General features: G+C 39.2%; 1 protein-coding gene across 2 annotated transcripts in view; it reads left to right on the forward strand.

Annotated features, from left to right (window-relative positions):
• Window positions 1-25,859, forward strand: part of Dcdc1 (doublecortin domain containing 1) — a 402,669-nt gene that overhangs the window by 33,840 nt on the left and 342,970 nt on the right. The window contains exons 2-4 of one of the 2 annotated variants that reach the window (XM_052722390.1): window positions 6,358-6,627; window positions 7,801-7,954; window positions 8,403-8,565. In XM_052722390.1, the coding sequence (XP_052578350.1) occupies window positions 6,365-6,627; window positions 7,801-7,954; window positions 8,403-8,565 (580 nt within the window). In that variant the 5' untranslated portion in view covers window positions 6,358-6,364. The remainder of the gene's footprint in view (window positions 1-6,357; window positions 6,628-7,800; window positions 7,955-8,402; window positions 8,566-25,859) is intronic. The other variant, XM_052722391.1, reaches the window with a different exon arrangement.

Consider the following 25,859-nt stretch of genomic DNA (forward strand, 5'->3'; position numbering starts at 1 on the left):
TGGAGGTTAGAGACTGGAGAACACTTGGCTACTTCTCAGCTACTTTTCAGGCATCTGCAATAGGAGGCTTTTCCTGTTCAGTTGTGGTCTGATATATTCCCAGCTGACCCAGAACATGGCGCCAGCTTTTCAGACACAGATGCCGCAAACAGTAGTTTATTACTAGCAGATACCCAGGACAGTTTCACCATATCCGTAGAAGGTACTTCTGTAATTCCAAATTACAATTGCATCTAAAAGTTTTAGAGAGTATCTTAAGCAATATCTACTATCCCACATATAATGTATTTTGCTTTAATGATCTTTAGCTGTCAGTCCTGCTAGGGATTTCTTAATAGAAAGTTACACCATGTCTTATGTCCTGGGAGCTCAGTGTGTTACTGACTTCTACAATCCCCTGAGGAGACAAATTTCCTTTAGTACTTTAACTGGGGACCTAAGTAGGTACACTGTTTTACTGAAGATTATTTAGGCTACTCTTAATATTTATTTGCTTTCAAGGACACTAATATCTTTGTGGTCACTTTTAAAAATGTGATCCTAATTATCTTGAATATTTCAATTGTGATGAGGCTTCTCTGAAATATAAATATTTGAATGTTCTAGGGACAGCTTACATATAGTAACCTCAGGGACAGCTTATACATAGTAACCTCAGGGACAGCTTACACATAGTAACCTCATCATTCCAAAAAGGGCATATCAGCTTCCATGATGACTTGAGTGGCAGAGGGGAGATGCGGACAGCAAGAGCGGAGCATGGCTCTGCACTCATTGTTGCCCAAGTTACATGTTCCTCAGTTCATAGTTTTGTTCAGATTTTTTTTCCTTCAAGCCTTTTAAAAAAATCTTGACAATACTAGACATTAGTATATTGTTTCCTTTAAAACACGACCAAAAAAAAAAAAAAAAACCCAAACCACTGGATAACTTCCTTTTGGGGAATTCACATTCTGGGAAAAATTACATGAAGTATATAGAGCCTCACCCAGTTTTAGATATAAGGTGTACCTTATTTTTTATCTCTTTGTACTTCAATACAGGTAAAGTCACTCTTTTTCCTTTTACGTGGAATGTGTTATTCCCTTGAACATAAGGAAACTCACACACCTTAATCTTAGGAACTGTTCTTGCTCAGAGTGTCCTTGTCAATCAAAGCAACCAGCAGTATGAATGGGTAAGGTGTGTTCCTCTTTCTGCAGTATGCATACTATAAAGTGTGATATAAGGTAGTCTGCACTTGCTCTGCAGTTGGAGAAGCTTCATCTACATGCCAGGCTGCACTAGGTTTATGCTTTTCTTCTAGAGTTGGAAATAAACTCTACATAGAACTCCACGCTTTTATTATTATCATGAATTATTCACTTTCTATGATGTTCAAATAACATCTTATCAGAAAATTTGAAGGATACTATTTGTATCTCTGGAGGCTGTTTGTTTAAGTAAGCTGAGGGGAGGGCAAGATGAAGTTTAATGAATCTTTGTGCTTTGTGCATGCCAGAGGTTTTATTAAAAAATGATTAAACAAATGTTTAACCTGTTCATTTATTGCTTGCATTACAGTGTTTTAAGTGTGTGGTGTATTATCAAGCATACTCATGGTCATTTTCCTTGATATTTATGTACTCTTACTTGAATATATTCCAATTAGAGAGTTTAATTACCATTAAAGTAATAATAGGATAAAGATAAGTTTTACAATGATAATTTAAAAAAATATATAGCCCTTAGGAAGGTTTAAATGCCATTGGAATATAAAGTAAGAAATATATGCTTGTCAAATATATAGTATAAATAAATAATTTAGATGAAAATGGTTGATACATTTAACAAAGACTCTACCAAATAATGAAGGGCTAAAGAGTGGTTGTTAGATTTGATGTACTTCATTGTATATTGTAAGTAATTGCTATCCATAAAAATGCTGTGGCTTCTGTATAAGAAAAAGAGACGTTTTGACAGGGAACACTGGGATGCACTGACAGCAAGAACAATCCCTGGCGACTGTCATCATCCTGCTCTTGAATTCACATCTAAACTCTGGGATAAGTTAGACCTGCACATTTGTTATTGAGCCACAGTCTGTCAAAGTGGCCACACTTCTCACTTATGAATAGAATTATTAGCCACATGCAGATTTGCTCTATAGAAATCTAAATTTGCCAAGGATCCTTTGTGTTTCAAAGGGGGGGAGGATAAAAAACCTCCCTGTCATTTTATGCTTATGCTAAAATTTCCCCTGAAATGTTTTTGACTAAATGAAAGTTGGATTTTTAGTAAAGAACAGATTGGTTTACATTTTATCCTTTAATTAATTAAATATTAGTAAAACTAAAAACAAAGGAAGTATAATTGAGATAATTACCCATGTACTACATTAAATTTGCATTATGTTTAATGTACTCTCCTTAATGAAGGTAGTAGAAATCCAAGGGGATAATTATAGAAAATTCAGCTGAAAGTGACTTTTAAAATGAGGAAGTTTTTATTGTCTCACTGAAGAATGTCACAGAGTAACTACGGTGTTAACTTTAGTGGTTCTGTGGTGTTATAAGAAAGACTTCATGCTTTCCCCGGCAGTCCTCAGAACACTGACCACTTCATTTTACTTGGCCTGGCCTGCCTGCAAGATAGATCAACACATGTTCACTCAACAGTATCTGAAAGAAAGAGAGACAAGTGGATGACCAAAACCCACCAAACAAAAAGAACTATTCCTGGAAGGTGTCGCATTGGCTAAGATTATATAAAAACCGATTATGTAATCTGCCAGGGAGATGGGAAATAGAATTTCCATGTGGGCTCTAGACCACAGGGCATTTGCCCACTGAGGCTGATCAAAGGACACAGCACACTGGGAGGCTGAGCTCCCAGTACGACTGAAGTTTTGTATCTAAGGGAAGTAGGAGGAATAATGGTTAGTTCAATAATCAACATTGTCTGGTGTGATTTTGGGCTGGAACTTTTCAATATTCTGTTTCTTAAATTACTTTTTGTAAGTGGCATTATGTGATACACTTTTTTTTTTTTTTTTTGGTTTTTCGAGACAGGGTTTCTCTGTGTAGCTTTGCGCCTTTCCTGGAACTCGCTTTGGAGACCAGGCTGGCCTCGAACTCACAGAGATCCGCCTGCCTCTGCCTCCCGAGTGCTGGGATTAAAGGCGTGCGCCACCACCGCCCGGCGTATGTGATACACTTTTACACAATGCCGTAGTTGGCAAAGACTAATTTCTGCACTCAAGTCACTGCTTGAATTCTCTTGAAAGTGGAAAGATTATAAAAGCAGGGGTTTTCACTCTTCTATGGGTGGAGAAAAATCACCTCAAGTCATGCAACAAGCAAACATAGCAGTATACAAATTCTTGAACTCCACCTCCTCCTTCCCTCAGTGTTCAAGATCAAACCCAGAACTTTAAACTTATGAGTCAAGTGCTTTACTCTGAGCTGTATCCCTAACCATTTCTTACAATTAAGGTTATTTCTTTCTAATTATTCTAATTACTTGTATTTTATTTATTTTTAACCTACTGAGTCCAATTAGTGCTGCCCATATTCACAAGGGTGTGGGAAATCCACCGGGGCAAGGGCAACCTGCCAGTAGTCACCTCCCTAAAGAAGAGTGACTCTGCTTCCCTCCAACAGCTCAGAGAATGTCATGGATGAGGGAGTGGAAAGAATACAAGGGTCAGAGGATGGGAGGAGTGTTGTGAATCACTGTCTTCTGGGTGTGAGTTGGCTTTTGCACACATGAACTCACAGAAACTGGTTACCCACAGGAGACCTGTACAAGATCAAGCCTGTTAAAATTCTAACCTCTGGCCTGGAAAAATGGCTCAACAGTTCAGAACATCTCTACTCTTCTAGAGGATCTGAATTGAGTTTCCAGCACCCGCATCAGTTAGCTTACAGCCCGGTGTGCAGGAGTTAGGTACCAAAACCCCCTCCACCCCGTGAAGCCTTTTTATGCACCTGATCCATGACTTTCTTCCTGCAATAACCAGGATGTCTTCTTTACAGTTAATAACAATTAGCAATGTAAATTTATGTGTATAAATACTAGTTTACACATTTTGGTCTTCTATTACATAATTATTTTAATGGAAATGGCTGTAGAAAATAAGTCCTACGTTCAGATTAACACAGAGTTTCTTGAAGGAAGTGCAATGATGGTTATAGATTACCTGGATAAATGCCATTGGTTTAAAGAGCTTCAAATTAGTGCTATAAAAGGTCCTGCATTGCAATGACAGCTGAGGGATTTGGAGGATGGCATGGAAGTGCTCGTGGTGGAAATCAGTAACTGTGAGGCTGAAAAATATGATTTTTAATAGTTTTCCTAAAATTGCTATGATAAGCCAATAAGGTTCACTAATGTTATTAAAATAGAGACAATGAGAAGAAATACCATTATTATCAACTACCCTTTCTCTACCTTTAGATATAAATCTTTGGGAAAATCAAGTCATAAATAAATATATTACTGACCCACTTATTTAAATATAATTGTGTTTTATCACTTACCAAGTCATTTAATTTACTGTCTTAACCATACTAGAATCATAATTAGATGAAAATAATTTTAGTACATAATCCCCCAAAGTTGCAGTGTTGAGATGGCTATTCTTGGTTGTCAACTTGACTGCATCTGGAATTAACTAAAACCCAAATGTCTGAGCACACCTGTGAGGGAATTTTTCTTAATTAAATCGTTTGAAGTGGGAAGACCCACTTCTAATCCAGATTTGAAGTGGGAAATTACAGTTTTAATCCAGAACTTTTGAGGTGGGACGATCTACCTCAGCCTATATAAAGGATATGAAAAAAGGAAGCTTGCTCTCTCTTTGCCTGCTTGCCCAAACTTTCACTAGCAAATCTATTCCTCCACTGGCATTAGGGCCTGCTTCTTGGGAATTCTGGCACATATTGAAGACCAACTAAGATATCCAGCCTCATGGACTGAACAACTACTAGATTCTTGCCTTCCATTGGTAGACAGCTATTGTTGGACTAGCTGGAACATAGCCTGTAAGCCATTCTAATAAATCCCACATATATAATTAATATAAACATATTATATCTACACATATATATACACATGTGACATGTATACACATATGTACATATTATTTCTCATATATGTGTGTGTATGTTACATGTATGTGTGTATATATGTGCATACACACATATATGGTTCTCATATATATATATATGTATGTATGTATATATGAGAACCTTGACTAACACTAGTGTCATTTCAGAAGAACAGAGACCGACTTGGTAGATGTTTGAGTTGTCCCAGTTACAGGTGTGTCGGACCTCTGTAAGACCATAGCATCTTCTATGCCTCCATCCTCCAACAGCTGGGTGTTCTGAAGTATGCCAAAGCTTGTCCAATCTGATTGAATCAGAAAACCCTATACCTGTCTCACCACTGTGACTTGATATTTCCACATCACCCCAGGTCATATGGCTCTGTATCTACACGTTCCTGTTCTTCTCAATGCTACTCATTTACCTTGAATACTGGGATATGGGTGGCCACCTGTCCCAGTTTCTCTGAGACATGTGACTTTCGACTCTAGAACTCCAGCAGTCTTGGGTAAACTGGGATGAGTGAGTCATAAATCAATCACCTTCCTTAAAAATATATATATTTTTTAATGTATGGGTGTTTTGTGTGCTTGTATGTCTGTGCACCATGTGCATGTGTGATGTCTGAAGAGGCCAGAAGAAGGCATCTCCTGGAACTGGATTGCAGATGATTGTAAACTGCCATGTTGGTGCAGGTCCATTAGAAGAGCAGCCAGTACTCTTAACTGCTGAATAATCTCTGCAGTTCCTATCAACCATATTCTCACTCATGCTAAACCAGTTCTCTTAAATTGCTTTTGCCCATTGAAATATACATTCATACATTCATTTAGAAATATATTCATGACTGAGGGATAGTTTGCAAGTTTTATGCATGTGGGGACCACATCTCTTTACCTATTTTCTAGTATTTAGATTGCTCATTTTTAATAAAGTAAATCATAAAATTACAAATTTTAAGCATTATGCAAATTTCTTTAGTTTAACTAAATAAAACAATGAAGCTCAATGTTAGGGCAGGCTTGGGTCCAAGCTCCTACCCTGTCTCTGCTGATGACATATATGTTTACCTAACCTTTCTGATTTTCAACTTATGTGTAAAGGGAAGTTGCAAATACTGCCTTCCCTCTGGTAATATTACAAGCCTCAAAATCCGGACAGAGTAGCACTTTGTCTAACCAATACCTCACAGCATTTATTGCATGGTAGATGTTAATAAGTCATTACAATAGATTCATTGTACTCTTCCATGTCCTGTTTCTTTTAGGGAGTTTATGTCAAACCAGGCAAAAGCTGTTATTAAAACTACTGATGGTTGTTTGCAGCTTCAGCTTGGCCCCAACAGACTTTTGCATTCAGCGGCTGTATCAGAAGGGTCAGGCCTTCAAGATTGTTCTACACATCAAACAGCATCAGATCACGGCCAGGAAGAATCATCAAACCCAGATAGCTGCAGATCCAAGAGTAAAAACAATTCTTGTTTTATGTCGCCATCCAAGAGAAACAGACCTGTCAGTGTGCCAGCGGGTCAGCCGAGGTAATCAAAGCCATTCACTGTTCTTTTTAACCAACTGTTGAAGCTCTTTTATTTGACCAGAATTTATAGTGATTCCATTGACTATTTCAGACACTAAAACATAGCGTATCATTTTGATTGGGGTTCTGTTTTCTGTTGTTCCTGGATTTTTACTTTGACTACACTGGAGTCAGAATGTTGCTAATTACATATTGGAAATCATGAGATACACTCCAGCCTAGGTCATCAAAAACTGAAAAGAATGCTGGAGGCAGAGTCGTTGCTTAGAAGACATTTATTTGAAATAGAAATGTAAATCTGGTATTTAACCAATATTTTGGATCAGAATCAGACAGAAGTATAGTTATAAAACCATCTAGTACATACATTTTTAGAGTATCATAAACTGTTAACTCAAGAGGTAATGGGTAGAAGAAAAGGGGCTGAAGATGAAAACTAGGGCCCTGAGACTTCCACTGCTTTTAGGTGTTTGAGTAGACATGTAGACTGTGGTTTTAACTTAATTTATTTCAAGTTTTTATTTTAAAATGTTGATTTTAATAGCCTTGTAAATGAAAATTATTAGAGAATTCTGAATGAAATATTTTTGACAGTTTACCATGTACTTTTGAAAAAATCAAAACTAGTTTTGACTGAAGATAAAAACATAGAAATCTTAAATCTTACTGCCCCCCCCCAATTTGAGATTGTAAAAATATAGGCAATAAAGTTAGCTTTTGAATTCAAGTTTTCATCATAATAAACCTATTGAGTTTCTTATATCCATTAAAAATTGAACTTTCTTTCGTAAGTGCAAACACTTGTGGGAAAATCTTAGCCATTTAACATCCCATGATATTAAGCCCCTACTATTGTTTTGGCTGTCAAAACATGGCAGGTGTCTGACTGGCTCTAATTCTTCATGTCCATAATCTAAAAAAGAATGCTCTGGGGTTTTACTAGTAAGTGGCCAGAACGATTCATTCTGAGAGAGGAACAACCTTGGCAAACATCCTATTGTGTGTTTGGATACTGAAACAGTGTTGATCTCATTGTATCAAAAGTTTTGTTGTGGGATCTTCTTATTTGTAGGAACAATTTTAAGGGCTTCTATTAGAGAATTGTGAGATAGCATTTTTAAAAAAGTTTTAAGTAATTAACATGCACCAAGTTTTGTGGGTTTTTTTCTTTTAGATCATCAGAGTCCTCTCTAAAATTGAAGTCACCCCATAATTGCCAAGGATTGTCTCAGAGATATGAACTTCAACCAAGAGTCATTAAGGTGACAGCTTACAAAAATGGATCTGGAACAGCCTTTGCCAAAGTTACTGCACCAACCATTGCCTTGGTAACTAATATCCCAACATTTTCAATTATTTATCTCTTATTCTCTTTATAATACAAACAAATATGAAAGACAATCATTGCGTTAAAATCTTGTGTAAATCTGAACCTGTACATTGCTTACATAGTCATAGGAATTTTACTACTTCTTTTTTTAAAGTAAACATAATACTGTGGTTAGTAATTAAGCAGATTAATTAAACAAATACAATGGTTATGCATTTTGGAGAGTTATTAAAGCACAGAATGTTTATAAATAAAACTAGACAATAATGAGATAGTTTTCCCATTTGATTTGTTTTTTGTTTCCACATTTTCAAATGCTGAGAAACAGTCACAGCATTGATTGAGTTCCTGAGTCTGATATGTGACTCAATTGGTCTATTTTTATTCTGTGGGCATATGCTGTTTTCTTTGTAAATCATTGTGTCGTACCTGTGACTCTCTTCTAGTTGCTGGAAACGTGCACACACAAGCTGAATCTGAACATGGCCGCACGACGAGTGTTCCTGGCAGACGGCACGGAAGCCCTCAAACCTGAAGATATACCCCATGAAGCCAATGTTTATGTTTCAACAGGAGAGCCCTTTTTAGATCCGTTCAAAAAAATTAGAGGTAAAAAGGAAAAAAGAAATACCAAACTCCTCCACAATAAATTGCTTAAGGAGTGCAATTAAAAAATGATTTTCTTCCTGTCTTTTTTGCATGGTTTAACAAAACTAATGTTTACGCATTTACAGCTCAGTAAGAGGATAATGTGCTTAATGAAAGAAAAATCCACTGACAGCCACGTTTATTGCCCTTCATTAGCATTGGTGCTTAATTTAATATAGATCTGAATAGACATTAGGGAGCCTGCAGGAGGTTAAATGGTGAAAATATAATAAATTAAATCAGAGATTATTGAATTTACTGTTTAGTTTCCGTGACACTCAGCAGACATAATTCATTAGATGTATGCTCTCAGAAAATAGTTCAGAGTTTCCAGGATCATCTTTTCACTTACACTCTTGGTCTTTTTTCAGATGGCATTAACATAATTAAGAAATTGTGGCAAGTAATGAACAAATAATTCTATGAACATGTGAATCTCCCAGTAACATTACTCATAAAGTAAATGCTATAGCTCAATTTAATTTTTTAACCTCTAAATATTTATATTTATGTATTTATACATAGAATCTCAGACAAAGTTCCTGCTCAGGGTTTTCTCCCATGTCCTTATATTTAAGATTTCGGATATGTGAAGATTTTCTAAAAATAAAAAAAAAGTCTTTTCTCAACATGAAATAACACATTTTAAAAAAGAAAGGAAAGTAGCAGCATTTTCAATCCTTCTTCCAAGCATGTTGTACAGAGAGCTCGTTATCCAGTGTTCCACACAATGGGCTTTAGGTAATGGAAGAGACAGCCTCATTGTAAGAACCAGTGTGTCTGAATGCTGTGCCCCCGATGCTCTGATACCACATTAGAAGCAATTTCTCTGCCACTCTTGTAAAGTTGGGGGAGCAAAGGCAAGCCTAGACAGTGAGTGTATGAACCAAAGAAAACTAATTCTAGAGTTCATTATCGAGGAGACGATGGAAGTCCCCCATGCATTAATGTTACTGTATGAGATGACACTAGAATTTTTATCATGTTGGTAGCACTTGATCATCAGAAACAAGCAGTTTCTTAAATTGGGACACTGTGGTACCTATAAAGGGAGCTGTTGGCATAGCACTCACTGTGCAATGATGCAGATTCACATGCTTTCAGATTTTGCTTTAACTTTAGACAGTGGTTGTCTTATTTTATATCCATAGAAACATTTGCTTACACAAAACAGTTTGATAGGCAAATGTTTCCATAATTTTAAAAACTTCATATATTTATGCATTATCTCTGCACTAAAATCTTTGATTAGTTTTATAAAGATAAGAAAGTCTTACCTTCTAGTGAATAATGGTATCACAAAAGAGACATATAAAGATTGTCTCTGTAGGTAAACTAAGAGAAAAAAAATTCCTGGACATGTATGCACAAAATAATGATGTCATATTTTTAACGATTCCTGGTGGATGTTTTTTAAATGTACAAGCTAATTTCTTCTCCCTTCCTCATTTTATCCTTTTTTCAAAGCCAAGTCCAGAGCAACAACAACAACAAACTTGTCTGCTTTGTCCGCTCATCTTTGGCTGTGTTTCACTGTGACATGCACTGCTGTTCTTTCAGCACCAAAATGTTGGCACACATTCCTGAAAATTTCACACCATCTCTTGCTGGATCAGCAAGCTTAACCCACCAAAATCTGGTGTTGTGCAATGGTTTTTGACTGATAATCAATCTTTATGCTGCTCGACAGTTGTTACTGGGACACGGAGCAGAGCAGGTGGCAGATGTGTCTTGTCTGTTGAGAGAAGAAATTGTAGGTGAGCTTGGACACAGACTAGCACATCACATGTCCATTAAAAAGATGTAGGATAAGTACAATGGGGGAAAGCCACCATCTAATTATTCTCACAGATAAGCCTGAATAAACACTGACATTTGGTTACTTTCAAAATGTTGAGAACTTAAATGTTTTTATACACACACACACACACACACACACACACACACACACACACACAGGGTGGTGCTGAACTTCCAGGTATACTGTGAAAATAAACAATGTATGAATGACATTGAAAACAGAAAACAAGCTTAGCATGAGGAGATGCAAAGCGTTGCTGAGGGCAAGCAGGAAAGCCACACTGGCCAGCGTCAGTGTTAGTGACACAGCCTTCTCAGCTGCATGTGTGTTTCAGAGACAGTCAGCACAGAGGCACCAGTCAGTGACCTGGCATTATTTTAACTTACTTTCATTCTCGCAGCAGCTTATGGGAGATTTCTATGTGCCTGCAAGGAACCAGCCAGATCAGAGGAGATGAAAGTAAGGGCTAATAGTTGTCTAGTTACTTTTTATTTTTAACCATTCTTTCATCTCTGATTTAAATTCAGTTTACTTCAATTCAATAAAAACTTAAGCCAATGAGCATTTTTATTGTGTGCCTACTATGTGTTTAGCCCTGAAATAGGGATAGAGGTCCAGGACTTTGCAGAGCTTAACAAGGTCTGTAAGTCATAATGTGAATACTTAGTAATAGAAACACAATTCAACAGTGTATATCAAATGGGTTCTCCCAGGAAAAATATTTATCATTTTATTTCTCCCACAGGAAGGTCAAATAAGTCAGCATAATATTTTGGCAATTATATTTCCATATTTTATTGATTTTCTTACTAAGGTTTAGAAAATCAGTGTAGGTAGTGAAAATTACCTCTTATGGAAAGTACCCCGAATTTACTAAGAAAAAAGCCCCAGCACTTGTCTGATGGTTTACACTGCTCATTGTCCCTTTGAGTATCATTGCTGATAGCCAGTGTTACTGCCTATGAATGACTAAGAGAGCTGTCCACACACCTCAGAATACAGAGTGGTGTATGTATGCCAAGGTCAAGACTGACTGGAAGCATTTCCTGTTAAAATGTAGAATTAAACTATTTCCTGTATTTTGAATTGAATACCTAATCAGAGAGATTAGGATGGAAGATTAAAAGAAAAAAATGGAAAAATCATAAAAATAGAAATGTTTTATATAAAGATTATTCATGAAGATGTCTTACTAGCTCTTTTAATTCCATCATGGGGCAATTCTGATATTTATTAATGATCATATCAGAAAGAGGCCTTTAAACAAGTTCTGGTTATATTGTTTAAATTTTATTCAGTTTTCCATAGCATCTGCTTGGTGTCAGTAAAGAGAAAAATTCCTGTATCCAATCCATGTGATTTTTAAGAGTTCATCTACTTAATATCTGTTAAAGTTACAGGCAGTGCCCTGGTATGACTTAAGTATTAGAAAGAGGATCGGGCCAAGTTCTATTGTGTGGAATCTGATTGTAAGAGTTTGTCGTCCTGTGTTTTTACCTCTTTAGATATGGTACTCTGCTATTTGGCTCCCAGAGCTATCATTTATAGCAATTCCTTTCTGCCCTGAGCTTTGTAAGGAGAGTGAAGGTTGAGTATTATGGGTAAGACTGCATATCCCTTATAGGCTGGAAGATGTAGTCACAGGGGAAAATAACCATGAAAGGACTTCTTGGTACTACACCTAAGATCTATATTTAAACCTGGAGATTTTCTGCTAGCTGCCATGTGATCTACCAAATGAAATAATTTGCTGTGACAGCTTGTGATTGACAAGAATATGTGTGAGCACATTTAAAACAGGCCAGCTTTTCATGTAGAAGTAAATGTCAGTGAAATGATGGATTCTCATCATTTTAATTATTGATGATTTGGAAATATTTCAATTCCATGACACACAGGACACATTATAAATAGCAGCATAACACTTTTTCTCATATCTGCGTCAATAATGAAATGTTCTGTCATATTTTGTTTTTCAAAAAATGCATTAGTTTAATGAACATGGAATCCTGCATTATTGTTTCATTATATGTCTAGTGAGTTTGATTCCAATGGTGCTTTATTCTGCCAAAGCTAACTCTAGGCTTTGTGACATGTACCTGTAGGGTTACCATGCCTTAATTCAGAGTCAGGCTTAGTTTTCTCATAGTCTTTTCATTGTTTTCTTTGAATAGTATATATATTAGATAAGATCATTAGTCTATTTTATCTCCCACTTAGCTGCATATACTCAAAAATAGGAAGATAGCATTATAGAAAATAGTCTATTTTGATAACTGAGTATAAAACTAAAGTCATATATTTCACACATTTTCCATTCCAACTCTTAAAAACTTTAGGAAGTATGTATAAATGAATGTGGATTTGAAGTCACTTGCAGAAGACAAAAAGGTGCCTCTAGGTGATGGGAAAATGGAAGCATATGTGTGTATGTATGGAAGCATCTCTTACACTGTCAAATGCAAAGTCATTGAGAAACACCCAAATACTTAGTATTTTCATGGAATACTGAGTTGTGTGTTTATACATAAGTCATGATTCTCTAATAAATAATTGTAAACCTATTGTTACCTGCACACTCTAAATAATGTTTTGTGTATGCCAAGTACCCAGTTATGAGCATTAAGTATAATACACTCTCTACTCTCACATCAGAGTATATTATATTATCTGTGGTTCCAAAATCCAACACTGTGTAAGTCTAATTGTTTCCTTACTCATTTGGTATCTGAACCTTATTTAGCATAAGTAGTCAAGCGCATTGTTGAAATGTAAATCATTTCTTAGATTATGAGTCCCCATTCTGGGTTTCTCTGGGAAAATTCCATAATACATCATAAATAGGCCTTTATGATATAAATATCATGTTAACTTTAAAAACTCGCTCTTTCTCTGTGTATGTATGTGTGTGCATGTGTGTGTGTAGAAGAGAGGTCAATGTCAAGTGTCCTCCTTGGTCACCATCCACTTTATTTTTTGACACAAGATCTCTCACTGAACTCTTTGGCTAGACTGGCTGTCCCATGAGCCTGAAGGGTCCACATTCAGTTTCTACTTCCCCAGGTCTGGGATTATCAGTGAGCCACCATGCCAGACTTGGCATGGATACTGGGAGCCAAACTCAGATCCTCATGCTTGTTTGGCAAGCACTTTATCAAATGAGCCATTCCCCCAACCCATGTTAGCTTTTTAGAAATCCAATAATTTCTAGGTATTCAGCCACACTTGAACTTAGTCATTTTAGAGGATTTTATTCTGTCCTCTGCAAAGCTTCTGAGAAACAATAATTCTCACTAGGACAGTAACTCAGGATACTTGTAAATAGTCTTTATCACCTCAAAGTATTACATGGGAGAGCACAGACAGTGAGCTCAGCTCCCCAAATACAGCTGAGAAAGATCACAGACACACAAAAAAATCTCCACCAAAAAACCCATTTATCCTCATGTAAGAAAGTAGAAGGATTGGTGTTAGCAAAAGGAAGACTCTCCTTCATTCTGTACATTTTCCACAGATATTTACAGAGTTCCTACAAAGTTCCAGACATTGACCCAAGACTTGAAGAGTAGTGTCAGTAAGACAGTGGTCTCATGAAGCTTTGATTACAATGAGGTAGATGACATAGAAAATAAAGGAATAGCAAACTAAATATGGTACTTGTTGACAATGTAAGGGCTATAAAGGAAATACAATTTGGTATAGTAATAATAAAATGTCATGAAAACAACAGAAGAAGAAAATTCTAGAACAGACACATTTTTCCAGAACCCTTTAAATCAAATCTGTTAGAAAGTTCTCGGCCTGTGCCACCTTTCTTACTTACCATGAAAATTAATGTATGTATTTGATAGCTACTTTTCCAGAGTAGTTTGCCTTTCAAACTGTTTAGTTTGGAAGTTTCAGACATCCTGGAGAATGTGAGACACACACTACCGTTTAGTGGAATGAGCAATGGAGTTGAAATCACTTGACCTGCACAATTATCATCCCTCAACTGTGGCTGTGGGTAAACTGGTCTAGTGTTTATTTATAAATAGAGGTAATAATACCTTAAAATCCCTAGATTTTTAAAATTATTTTCTAATGAAAACAAGTTGCTTGAAAACCAAATGTCTATAAATCCCTTGTAGAAAACAAGCATATAGAAAACAGGGGATTGAGGATAGCATGTTATAAATATAACTAAGATTCCAGAGCTTTTCACTGAAACCTTGTGTCCACTCCTCCTTTCACAGAATAGCTGGCTGGCTAGGTTCAAGGAAACAACAACAATAATTCCTTTATACTTTCTTATCACTGCCAGGAAAGCAAATTACACCGTGAACCTGGGCAAGCACTTAATCTCTCTAAAGCCTGAGTTTCCTCATCCACAAATTGAGCATAATGAAACAGACCTCACAACATAACTGTGAGAAGTAAATAAGATGAGGTGTGTGAAAGCTTGGCATGTGGAAGGTGTTGAAAACACGTTGGTCCCTGCGTTTCAATTCTTTTCTGTCCATTGCTTCATCTTTGGGTAAGCTTGTTTCTGCAAGCCTTTCATACCTGTCAAGGTACTTGATTTTACTTCCAAGACATTTGCCATGTCGGAAATCTTGAAATAAATGCAACTGAGTTCAAATACGCACCACACAGTTGCATGCATGACATGATATGGGGGAATCTAATTAGAAGCTTTGAATTCTCACTGTCTGTCATGTAGGTAAAAAGCAAAGCCTTTTATAAAGGGGCCCAATGGCCTCATTCTGCTCCACCCCGAGAGCTTCATTCTAAGACGTGTTCTTGATCTTTACCTTTCAGCTACTGTAATTCATTTGAAGAAAGTTCATAAAAAAGTTCAGGGAAAGGATGTCAACATTTTGATTGGCACAGTCGATGGGATGTTTATGATTTTAATCACATTTAAATTGAAGACATACTTCAAATGATGTGTCAGACTGGTGTTACTGAGTTAAAACCTAGTGACAACCACTGTCATTATTAGTTAAATATAGCCATCATGCCTATAGCAATAAATGATGACACCTAAGAACATGCAGAAACAAAGCTCAGGGATTTTTAAGAAGAGGGAGTGACTAGAAACTCAAAGGAATGCAGGAATGTGACCTGGATCTCATCTATTTACCAAACACAGAAGCAATTGTATTCTGGGCAGATGATGTAATTGAATGTAGCAGTATGTTTTCTTACTGTCAGAGCATTTCTAGTTTATAAACTCATCTTGTACTCATCAGGTGATTTGTTTGTTCATATTTAATGTCATTGTCTGTACCTGCCTCACAGCCACAGCATCATGTGTTTTCAAGTTTATTATCTGACCGTGAAAGAATGAATTTTTGAAAATTAATAAGATTTTTAGTAGGATTTATGAATTGAGGCTCCAAGTTAGTTGCTGTTTGAAAATTAACAAGATTTTTGGTAGGTTTACGAATTGAAGTTCCAAGTTAGTTGTTGTTATTCTAATGGCAGAAGAAGGAAGAATTCTTTTGCCTGGTACATGCAAAATGGAAAATTATTACGTGGGGACCACTTAGGATTAATTCATTTTATGGCACACGCTTTCATTTTTAAAGGGGGAATTGAACAAATGCAGATAGCACAAGCAGACTATAAAGTGCTTTCTCCTTTTCATGATTTGATGAAGCCCATAAAAGCATGGTTTGTTCAAAAAGAAATGGAATCCACGGTTGGTCCACAGAATTATCTGAATCTTTAGGAGAGTAAGTCTGTGAACAGTCATGGCTTCCTAGTATCTAGCAGCTGAGATATGGCCCTTTCTTGGCTAAGTATTTTGCAAGCTTATGCTAAGCCTTAAATTATCACTGGAGCCCAGTTACCTCTTCATATTTGCATAACTGGATCTTAACCTCACCGGAAGGAAGGAGGGTCTCAGGAAGATAACAGCAACAAATGTCAACCTTGATTCATCAAACTCAGTCAAAAACGTATTTAAAAATTAATTCTTTTATAGTTGGACAATAAACTTGAAAACACATACTTGTGCTTACCATGGTTCTGGAAGCCATCAGGTTTGGCTTGAATCTCAGTGAAAATGATAAGGAAGAAAGAGCCCCTTTTGTTGGCAGTTGACTATGTAGATCAGAGACTCTGCTGAGAGCGATGCTATTAACATAGAAATTCAAGGAGAGTCCAAGCTGGGGACTGGGGCAAGCCTGTAACCCTAGCACTTAAGAACCTCAAGAGGATTGAGAAGATGAAGCCAGCCTGGTCTACTTAGTGAAACCTTTCCTCTAAAGAAAAGAAAAACGAAGAGGTGGGGAGAGAAAAGCAATCCTAGAGGGAGTGCTAAGTTCTAGACCTTGAAGCTCATGCTTGGGATGACGTCTGATCTGACTCTTCTCTGGGGTAGCTCCTACATGGAGGGATACATCCACGTTGCATTCTTAATGTCCCCTCTTGCCTTTATCATATTTATAATCATCAAATTGGAATTACTGATGAAAGGTTTGCCATCCCACCCAGACCACGTTTACCTGAGGCAGAGACCACGATTGCTTGTTCACTGCCATTTTTTTTTCTTTTTGGCACAGAACTTGGCCAGATGTCACAGATGTGCATTACTGTTCATTGGATGTGTAGCATGTGTAAAGGACCAAATGCATGAAACACCGTGAGCCACTGAGGTGGCAGTAGAAGGGTAGGATACCTTCTCAGAGCAACCTGCTTGGCTCTACACAGTGAGAAGACACCTAGGTTCACTTGACACTTCTCCTCATATTCCTCAGAGTATCTTAAATAGCAGAGATGCTTTAAAATTATTATTAAAAATAAGAAAAAAAAAGATGATTTCCCTTGGGACAGCTACTGCTTAGTACTGAGGGATCTGTGGGTATACACTCACCCCGTGTTGTAATTCCAACACGGGATAGGTGGTAGAGGAGGAGAGAAGGAATTAGTAGTGGGGATATTTATTTCTTTTAAAAATATTTTATGTAGCATGAATTCTTACTGGTCTTAATAATAAAAATGCAGAGTCAGATACAGGGGTAAATGCTGGAAGATCAGAGAAGTAAAGGAACTAGCCACAGTGTTACAGATTTGCACGAGTGGGGAACTCACAGCTGGCCAGGCCAGGGAATCCCACACATGAGGGAAAACATGCTGGGCAGATGCAGCGAGGGGTGGGGGGTGGGGGTGGGATGGGGGGGTAGGGGGTGGGGGGGAGTTGGGGGTGGCTCGAGGAAAGTCATTCACACCCAGGTGCTGCATCCACATGGAGACGTTATTATAATAGAGAGATGAAGAGAAAGATCGGAAAGAGGGAGACAAGGAAGAAAGAGGAGAGAAAGCGGAGGTGTGCACACCCCGTGGGAATGGAGAAGGAGAGAGAGAGTGGAAGAGAGAAAGGAAAGGTAGCAGTTTTTCCTTAAAATGAGGCTTTTTCATCAAGATACAGGCCGGTCAGTGCCAAGGGGCATGTCAGAATACTAACATTGGTTTCTAAGGGGCGGGTCAGAACATTAAAATTCCTCAGTTTTGATTATTATAAAAAGAGGTGATTATGGAAGCAAGTGGGGGAACAAGGGCACTGAATTCCTGAGACTATTTCAAGCTGATAAGGGGCAAAGTGGGGAGGGGGAAACCGGGAGTCACTCAGGGCGGAAGATCTCAGGAATGTTCCTTGAGGGAGTTGAGAAGGCAGGCTGCAGCAGTGGTGTTCCAGGAGCCTGGGGGGAAATGGCATGCCAAATCAGGGGGACAGAAGCCATGGCATCTGCTGCTTCTCTGGAGGTCAGGTGGCAACAGTGAACCTACAAAATATGCTGGAAAAATAGGTGGGGTCAGAAATGGGCTCTGGAGATGTTAGTTTTCATCAGACCAGATTTCTTGATACAGTAGCAGAACTTTGCCCAGGAACCTGTAGGTATCTGTAAGACAGCTGGAATAAATTTTTATCACAGCAAAAGGGTTAAAAATTCATTTAAGGACTCTTAAGAACTCTTTGTAGTCAATGTTGTATTAGTTTATCAAAATTGTATTTAAAACTTTGAATCTCTGGAGTTATATCTGAAACCTGTACCATGAAGTTTGTGAATGAGGCATACCTGTCTATATAGGAAATTATGTCTAGACCTAGTAGTAGCCCTACGAGAGGGGGACCTGTGAATTCTACATAGAGAACTGAGAAAGCAGCTGAAGCAGCCTGGTCTTCAAATGGAATCAGAAAGATAAATCACATCTCAGTATAGACCAAGCAGCTTTTGAATCTGTTAAAAAATATCAGGGACCAGTCCATACTCAGCCATACCCAGGTCTCCATAATGTTGGCAGAAGTATCAGTACAGCATCGGTCTTTAACCCACTAATGTTATGATATATGGACAGGGGACCCTGAGGGTATCCGCGTGCAGATATACATGAACGCATGCTGGGCAAATGCAGCGGCGGGCTGGCGGATGACCCATGCCATGTGGGCATGATGGCAGGGCAGTGGGTAGACATTCACAACTCAGATGCTGCATCTGCATGAAAATGGCTTATTATAAAAAAGAGATGAAGAGAAGACAGGAAAGAGGGAGAAAAGAGAAAAAGAGAGAGGAAGAGAGAGAGGGGGTTGAGGGATGCACACCTCCTGGTAGGAAAAGCGGAAGAGAGAGAGGAAGGGGAGGAGTTTTTCCTTAAAATGAGGCTTTTATGTCAGGATACAGGGTGGCGCCAAGGGGCAGGTTAGAATAGTAACACAGTCACCACTTACCTCTCTAGCTCCTTAGACCAAAAAGGGGCTGAGCTCCTGTCTCCACCCTTCCTTATCACTTCCTTTCTCTGCCCAGCCATATTGCTTCCTATGTGTTGTCTATACAGACCTCCAGACCTCTATGGTAAGGTAATGGCTAGCTCCACCCTCTGATCTTCAGGAAAGCTCTATTTGTTAGAGCACAAACAAAATATCACCACAATTTTTATTTGTGGTGTGTGTGTGTGTGTGTGTGTGTGTGTGTGTGTGTGTGTGTATGACATGTCAGAGCATCAGATTCTCTCAAGCTGGAGTCACAGGTGGTTGTGTGTTGCTCAGTATAAGTGCTAGGATCCAAATGTGAGTCCTTTTGGAGAGCAGCAAGTGCTTTTAACCACTGAGCCGTCTCTCCAGCCCTGGGATTCTAATTCTTACAAAGGTACAGAGAGTCTTTGTCCTAGGAGCTGAGAGTTCTGGGGTTTGAGGAAGACAGTGAAAGACAGACATGTTAGGAAGTGAATTTGGATAGAATTAAGGTTCTTGTTTTAGTACTCAGCCTGGCTTGTTGCCTCATACACCCTAGAGTCACCTCAGGGTTCTGTTAGTGCTCACACTGGCCACTCCCACCTTCCGATATCAAGGGTGTGGGGGGAGTGTGTAGGGGGGTATGTGTCTAAAGCTGAGTCAAGTCTTTTCTGCGCTCACTCCGCAGACCTCCCAGGCTGCTGCTCTTTCTTCTTGACTTTAGAGGTAATGCGTGCACTGTTGCCATCAGCTTTCTGACCACGGTTTTTGATTTGAAGTCATGTCTTCAGAGCTATGATGTAAACACATGAGTTCATCTCTCTCAACAGAAGGGTTCCCTGGGTTTTCTGTTCTCATATGAGAGTTCTGTGGTCTACATTTTGAGACAGATTTCTAGAACTTCCTTCTCCCCCTGCCCCCATCTATCCCTAATAGCTTTGTCCTGTTGCAAAATGAATTTTCTGTAATTCAAGGGAAGAATTTTTGAATAGTTCTGTCGGTTAAAAGTCTAGAAGGACCTGCTTTAAGCATTGTGGCACTTCGCAGTGCTTCTTCTGAGGCACAGAGCCAGTAACCTCCTGCCACCTCTGCTCTGTCCCTGGCATATTGTGTTTAGTCCTCTCATTGTGCCACATGACTCAGCCTTCACCCTACACTAGTTTTTCCTCCTAGATTTTGCTTTTCTATTTTTTTTCCTATTGAATGTGTCCTCTCATCCTTCCTGACCTGCCTTTTAAAGGCCTTTTGACCACTGAATTCTGGGAGGTGCCTCTACTCCGTGTTCCTTCAGTTCCTGCATACTTCTGACCCAGCACCTGCCACACAACACGCTATCTTCCTTTCTTCTCAGACCAAGAACTAACTAACTGCAGTTTTCTGAGAACAGTGTCCACAACAGGGAATGCGGGGGTGATGGGCAATATGTGCTTATTCAATAAGTATTTGGGTAAATTATTATATAATGTAGAGTGTTGTTGGTTGTTATACTCTTTTGCTCTTTTGACTCTTTGGCATTTTTGGGGGGCCTGCCACCCAGCTCCCAAATAAATAGACGGAGGCTTATTTTTTTCTTACAAATGCCCTGCCTTAACTTGGCTTGTTTCTAGCCAACTTTTCTGAACATAAATTATCCCATCTACCTTTTACCACAGGGCTTTTACCTTTCTCTATTTTATACACCTTTTTTTACATCTTCCTCCATGGCTGGCTGTGTAGCTGGGTGGCTGGTCCCTTGAGTCCTTTCCTTCTTTTCTTGCTCCTTGATCTTCTTTGTTCTCTCTTCTCTATTTATTCTCTCTGCCTGCCAGCCCCACCTGTTTCTCTGTCCTGCCAAGCTATTGGTGGTTCAGCTCTTTGTTAGACCAATCAGGTGTTTTAGGCAAGCAGAGTAACACAGCTTCACAGAGTTAAACAAATGCAACATTAGAGAATGCAACACATCTTTGCATCATTAAACAAATGTTCCACAGCATAAACATTGTAACACATTTTAAATTAATATTCCACAACAGTAGAGGGCATAGGCCAACATCCTCTGCTTTCCTCAATCATTATTTCACCTACTGCTTTTACACGGGATCTCTCACTGAGTCTGGAGCTCACCAGTTGTCTACACAGGATAGTCAGCAAGCCCCAGGGATCCTCCTGGTTTTTTCTTTCTCCCATACTGAAGTTTAAATATGAGACAACTGTTCCACAATTGTTCTGTGGGTGTTGGGAATCCAAAAATAGATTCTCATGCTTGTGGGGCAAGCATTTTACAATGGATGCACAGTTATGTTTAAAGCAAATAATGCTTAAAGTTTATTTCAGCCCCAAAGTTTTATAATCCAAAGCCAATACATAGTGTACACCGAGCCTTTGGACATTTTTGCCTCAGATTATCTGGGTTATTCTCCACAATACATCAAGAAAACCACAACAATGAAATGGTTAATCAGGAATATAAATGTCTAGTTTTTTTCTCTACACACAAAGAAAACAAATCAACATTTACCAAGTAAAAATATTGCTTAATATCAACACAATAGCTGAGGGGGTGCTAGGCATTCTCTGATCTAACATATTTTCCAAATATTTGTTGGGCGTTGCAGAGTCCCATGCACTGTGTCTGAGGTTGGCTACTCAGGAAGGAACATATTCTTATTTTCTTAAATACACACTAATCACATTGTTTACAGTGTACCCAGATACCAGTGGTTCAAAGGCCAAAACATTTTGCTTGTCCTAAACATGCTCAAAGTCTAGTTGACATACATATGCAAAGATACTGTAGTTCAATAAAACGAGGAGCACATAGGTAGAAAGCCTGAAGAGAGCAAAGAAGGCTCATTCTAGAACATGGTACTGTGTGAAGTTCAGGGGCTGCAGCCTAACAGAGAGGGGATGAGGAATGCCTCAGCAAATTTGGAGTCAGAAAAGAATGTGGTGTGTGCTAATAATGGATATGCACTCCTGGCCCTTAAAGGAGCTTACCTCAAATTTTGCTATTGCAGTTGTTCCCAAGCAGAAGTGACATTTTCATTTGCCCCAAATGACAAGGTGATACTGGGCACCTAGTGCAAAGGGGCTTGGAAAGTTTCAGAACATTCCACAATTCACAGGACACACCCACAACAAAAAATATAGAAATGACCCTCATTGCTGAGATTGAGAAACTTTCTGTTATAAGTCACCCCATTCTACTTGCTTAGAGACTCAAAGGTCTATAAGAGTCACAGCAGCTTTTATGGTGACTGTAATAAAGTGGCTAGATAGTATATATTATATTAGATAATATAATAAAAGCAGTTAGATAGTGCTAAGTGTTGTTCGAATCTTAAATGGTCTTATAATAAAAAACCCAGAGCCAGATATCAGGGTGAAAGCTGAAAGATCAGAGAAGCAGACCAGCCAGCTACTAGTTCTTACCTCTACGAAATCTTCAGTCTAAAGAGAGTGAGTTCCTTTCCTCAGAAAGCCTCTGAGTCCTCACCTGGAAGGGTCTCAGCTGAACTACTTAGTTCCTGTTTCCTCACACCTTATATACCTTTCTCTGCCCTGCTGTCACTTCCTGGGATTAAAGGCTTGTGTGCTCCCCAGTACTGGGATTAAAGACATGTGTCACCACTGCCTGGCTCTGTTCCTAGTATGGTCTTGAACTCACAGAGATCCAGACAGATCTCTGCCTCCCGAGTGATAGGATTAAGGGTGTGTGCCACCACTGTCTGGTCTCTGTGTCTAATCTAGTGGCTGGCTCTGTCTTCTGATCCTCAGGCAAGCTTTATTAGGGTACACAATATATTACCACAGCTAAGTAAGGAATGTGTGTTATGAAGACAAGTGTTATGATGCATGGGAAATCTAGCCATTATATATTTTCATTTTTAAAACCTTTTTATTCTTTGTGGATTTCACATCATGTATCCCAATCCCATTCATCTCTCTGTCCTTTCATATCTGCCCTTTGCCCTTGTAACCCTCCCCCCAATATTAAATTAAATTAAATTTTAAAGAAAAGTCTTGTTGTGGAAGCTGTAGTGTGGCCCAGTTAGTCACACAGTATACCCTTTAGTCCATACATCTTTATTTGCAAGTGTTCATTGCAATGAGTCATTGGTCTGGCTAGATGCCTCTGGCTTCTGCTACACTATTGATACTGGGCTCTCACTGGAACTCCTCTTGGATATCCTGTTATTGCCCTGTGTCATGGAGATCCTGCACCTTTGTATCTGCAGGACTGGCCTCTTCACATGCTGCAGCAGTTCATAGATGGGGTGGATGTTGGGGTGGGCTACCTCATAGCCCTGGTTCTGGGCCTGGATGGTAGCTAGGTTGGTCAGCCTGCCAGATCTTCCTCATCCTCATCACCAGTGTGAGCTCTCCAGCACTGCCCCTGCCCGCTCACCTAATGCAGCAGACAGCAAGGGGCAGGGCCTATTCTCCTGCTCTTACACCCTCGTGGCAGGCTTACCCATGTCCCCTCCAACAAGGCTAGCTCTACTGTGTTGCCCAGCTGAGGTTCAGGGCCCATTCTCCTGAGTGATGCAGCTGGTACAGAGCAAGGCCAGCTCTCCTGCCTACCACAGGAGGTGGTGGTGGGGACATCTATCCCTCATCCATGCCACCACATGGCGGACGAGGTGGGGCTGGGTCAGCTTTCCCCCCCTCTCAGGGTGAGCTCTACTCTGCTGCCCAGGCAAGGTGCAGGGCCTGCTCTCCAGAGTACTGCAGCTGGTAAGGGCCTGACCAGCTCTTCCCCTGCTGCTGCTGGCAAGAGACAAGAGAAGGGAGAATGTCACATGACAGACAAGTAGTGGAGCCAGCTCTCTTATATTCATACCCTTGGGGCCATTTCACCCAAGCCCCTGCTAACAGGGTCAGCTCCACTGTGCTGCCCAGGCAAGGTACAGGGCTCACTCTCCCAAGTGCTGCAGCTGGTAAGGAACAGGGAAATCTGGCCATTTTAAGTTAGGAGAATTCCTCGTTACTTGAGGCAAATTTTATGCACTGGAGGAAACACACAGTCTAGCAGTTGGGGAAGAAGGCTATGCAGTCATCCAGCTGAGACTCTTCTTAGATATACCTGTTCTATATACTGTAAAGATCTACTTGTTTATTTCATCTGAGTCTCATTCTCTCCATCCACAAAATCAAGGCATTGTCACCTACTTCCAGATTACTGAAAGTAAAATCAGATAGGGTTCCCCTGCTCCCCAGCCCAAAAGTTCCAGAGCTACAGAAAGAGGTAAGGCTCAGATGCAGGTGCAAAGGATCTGGATTCAAGTCCCACACTCTGGACTTTTAGCTATGATGCCTATTCAATAAAGAACTAACATGTTTTACCCACCTTATTACTATTTTATTACAAATTAAACTTTCTTTAGTTCTATAAAATTTTGTGTATTTTGAGTGGGTTGTAACAGCACATGCCTATAATCCCAGAACCCAGGAGACAGAGACAATAAAAACAATGGAAACTTGAGTTTTCCCATGTTTATCAGTATCAACAAAAATCCAGAAAGTAGGAATACCTTAAAAATGCATATGTAACCATGACAGCACACACAATCCCTTCACAGGTTCAACTCCAGACAAAATCCCAGTGCTGAGAAAGGGGAGTAGCATCAGGTCTCATCCCTGACTGAGAAGCTGTTTGCAATTGACACCTGCTGGCAGAAGGAGTGTCAGGTTTCTCCAATGGACTGTCAATCACAGGCCCCAAGCTCAGGAGTAGTAATCAACATAAAGCAGGCTCCATGTTTGTTTGTTTTATGTTTGTGTGCACACACTAGAGAGAGAGAGAGATGGAGACAGAGACTTTTTTTTGTTTTGATTGTCATTTTTTTTTTGAGAGAAAGGGAAAGAACATGAAGTTGGGTAGGTAGGAAGGTGAGAAGGATCTTGGAGGAGTTGGGGAGGGGAGATAATATGTGAAAAAATTTAATAAATATAAATCATATAATTTATAAGAAAATTTTCAACTTTATTAAAATCAAGGCTTGTTTTAGAAACTATTTGGAACTTTGCTTGCTTCATGCTGGTCCTGGCCATGGCTAAAGTAATACAAAGGGACCCCCTTACTGGGTCTCTAAGTCCAGACACAATACTTTCTCTGGCCTTGCTGGGCTCTGTCGTTTCTTGCCATTGCTGATGAGTCGTTGGCTAAGCACACTGTCCTTGATTGTGACTCAGCTGTTCCTTTCACTTACAAAACAAGTTCCCACATGGCTTATAGATTCTGGTTGGGTCCTGATGTAAAAATTTATTGTAGATCTGCAGGAAGTAGGAGGTGCGAACATTGATAGAATATGACTTGAATGTGTTAGAACTGTGTGAGCATGCACACATGTGCTCATGCATGTGGAGGTCAGAGGTTGATGTTAAGTACCTTCCTCAATTGCTTTCCACCTTATTTTTTGAGATAGCATATCTCACTTAACCTGGAGCTGTAATTCAGTTAGACTGACTGGCCAGCATGTCTCTACCTCTCCAGTGCCGGAATTATAAACATGCATGTCACCCTGGGCCTTTTTTCATATTATATTTAAAAATTGTTTGTTTGTTTTTCTAGTTTTTTTGAGACAGAGTTTCTCTGTGTAACAGTCCTGGCTGTCCTGGAACTCACTTTATAAACCAGGCTGGTCTCGAACTCACAGAGATACGCTTTGCTAAAAATATATTTTTTTAATTGAAATAGAATTACATCACTTTCCCTTCCCCTTCTTTCCTCCAAACCCTCCCAGCTATCTTCCC

Source organism: Peromyscus californicus, unplaced genomic scaffold, assembly GCF_007827085.1.
Source record: "Peromyscus californicus insignis strain IS unplaced genomic scaffold, ASM782708v3 Scaffold_7__1_contigs__length_154581171, whole genome shotgun sequence".
NCBI lineage: Eukaryota > Metazoa > Chordata > Mammalia > Rodentia > Cricetidae > Peromyscus > Peromyscus californicus.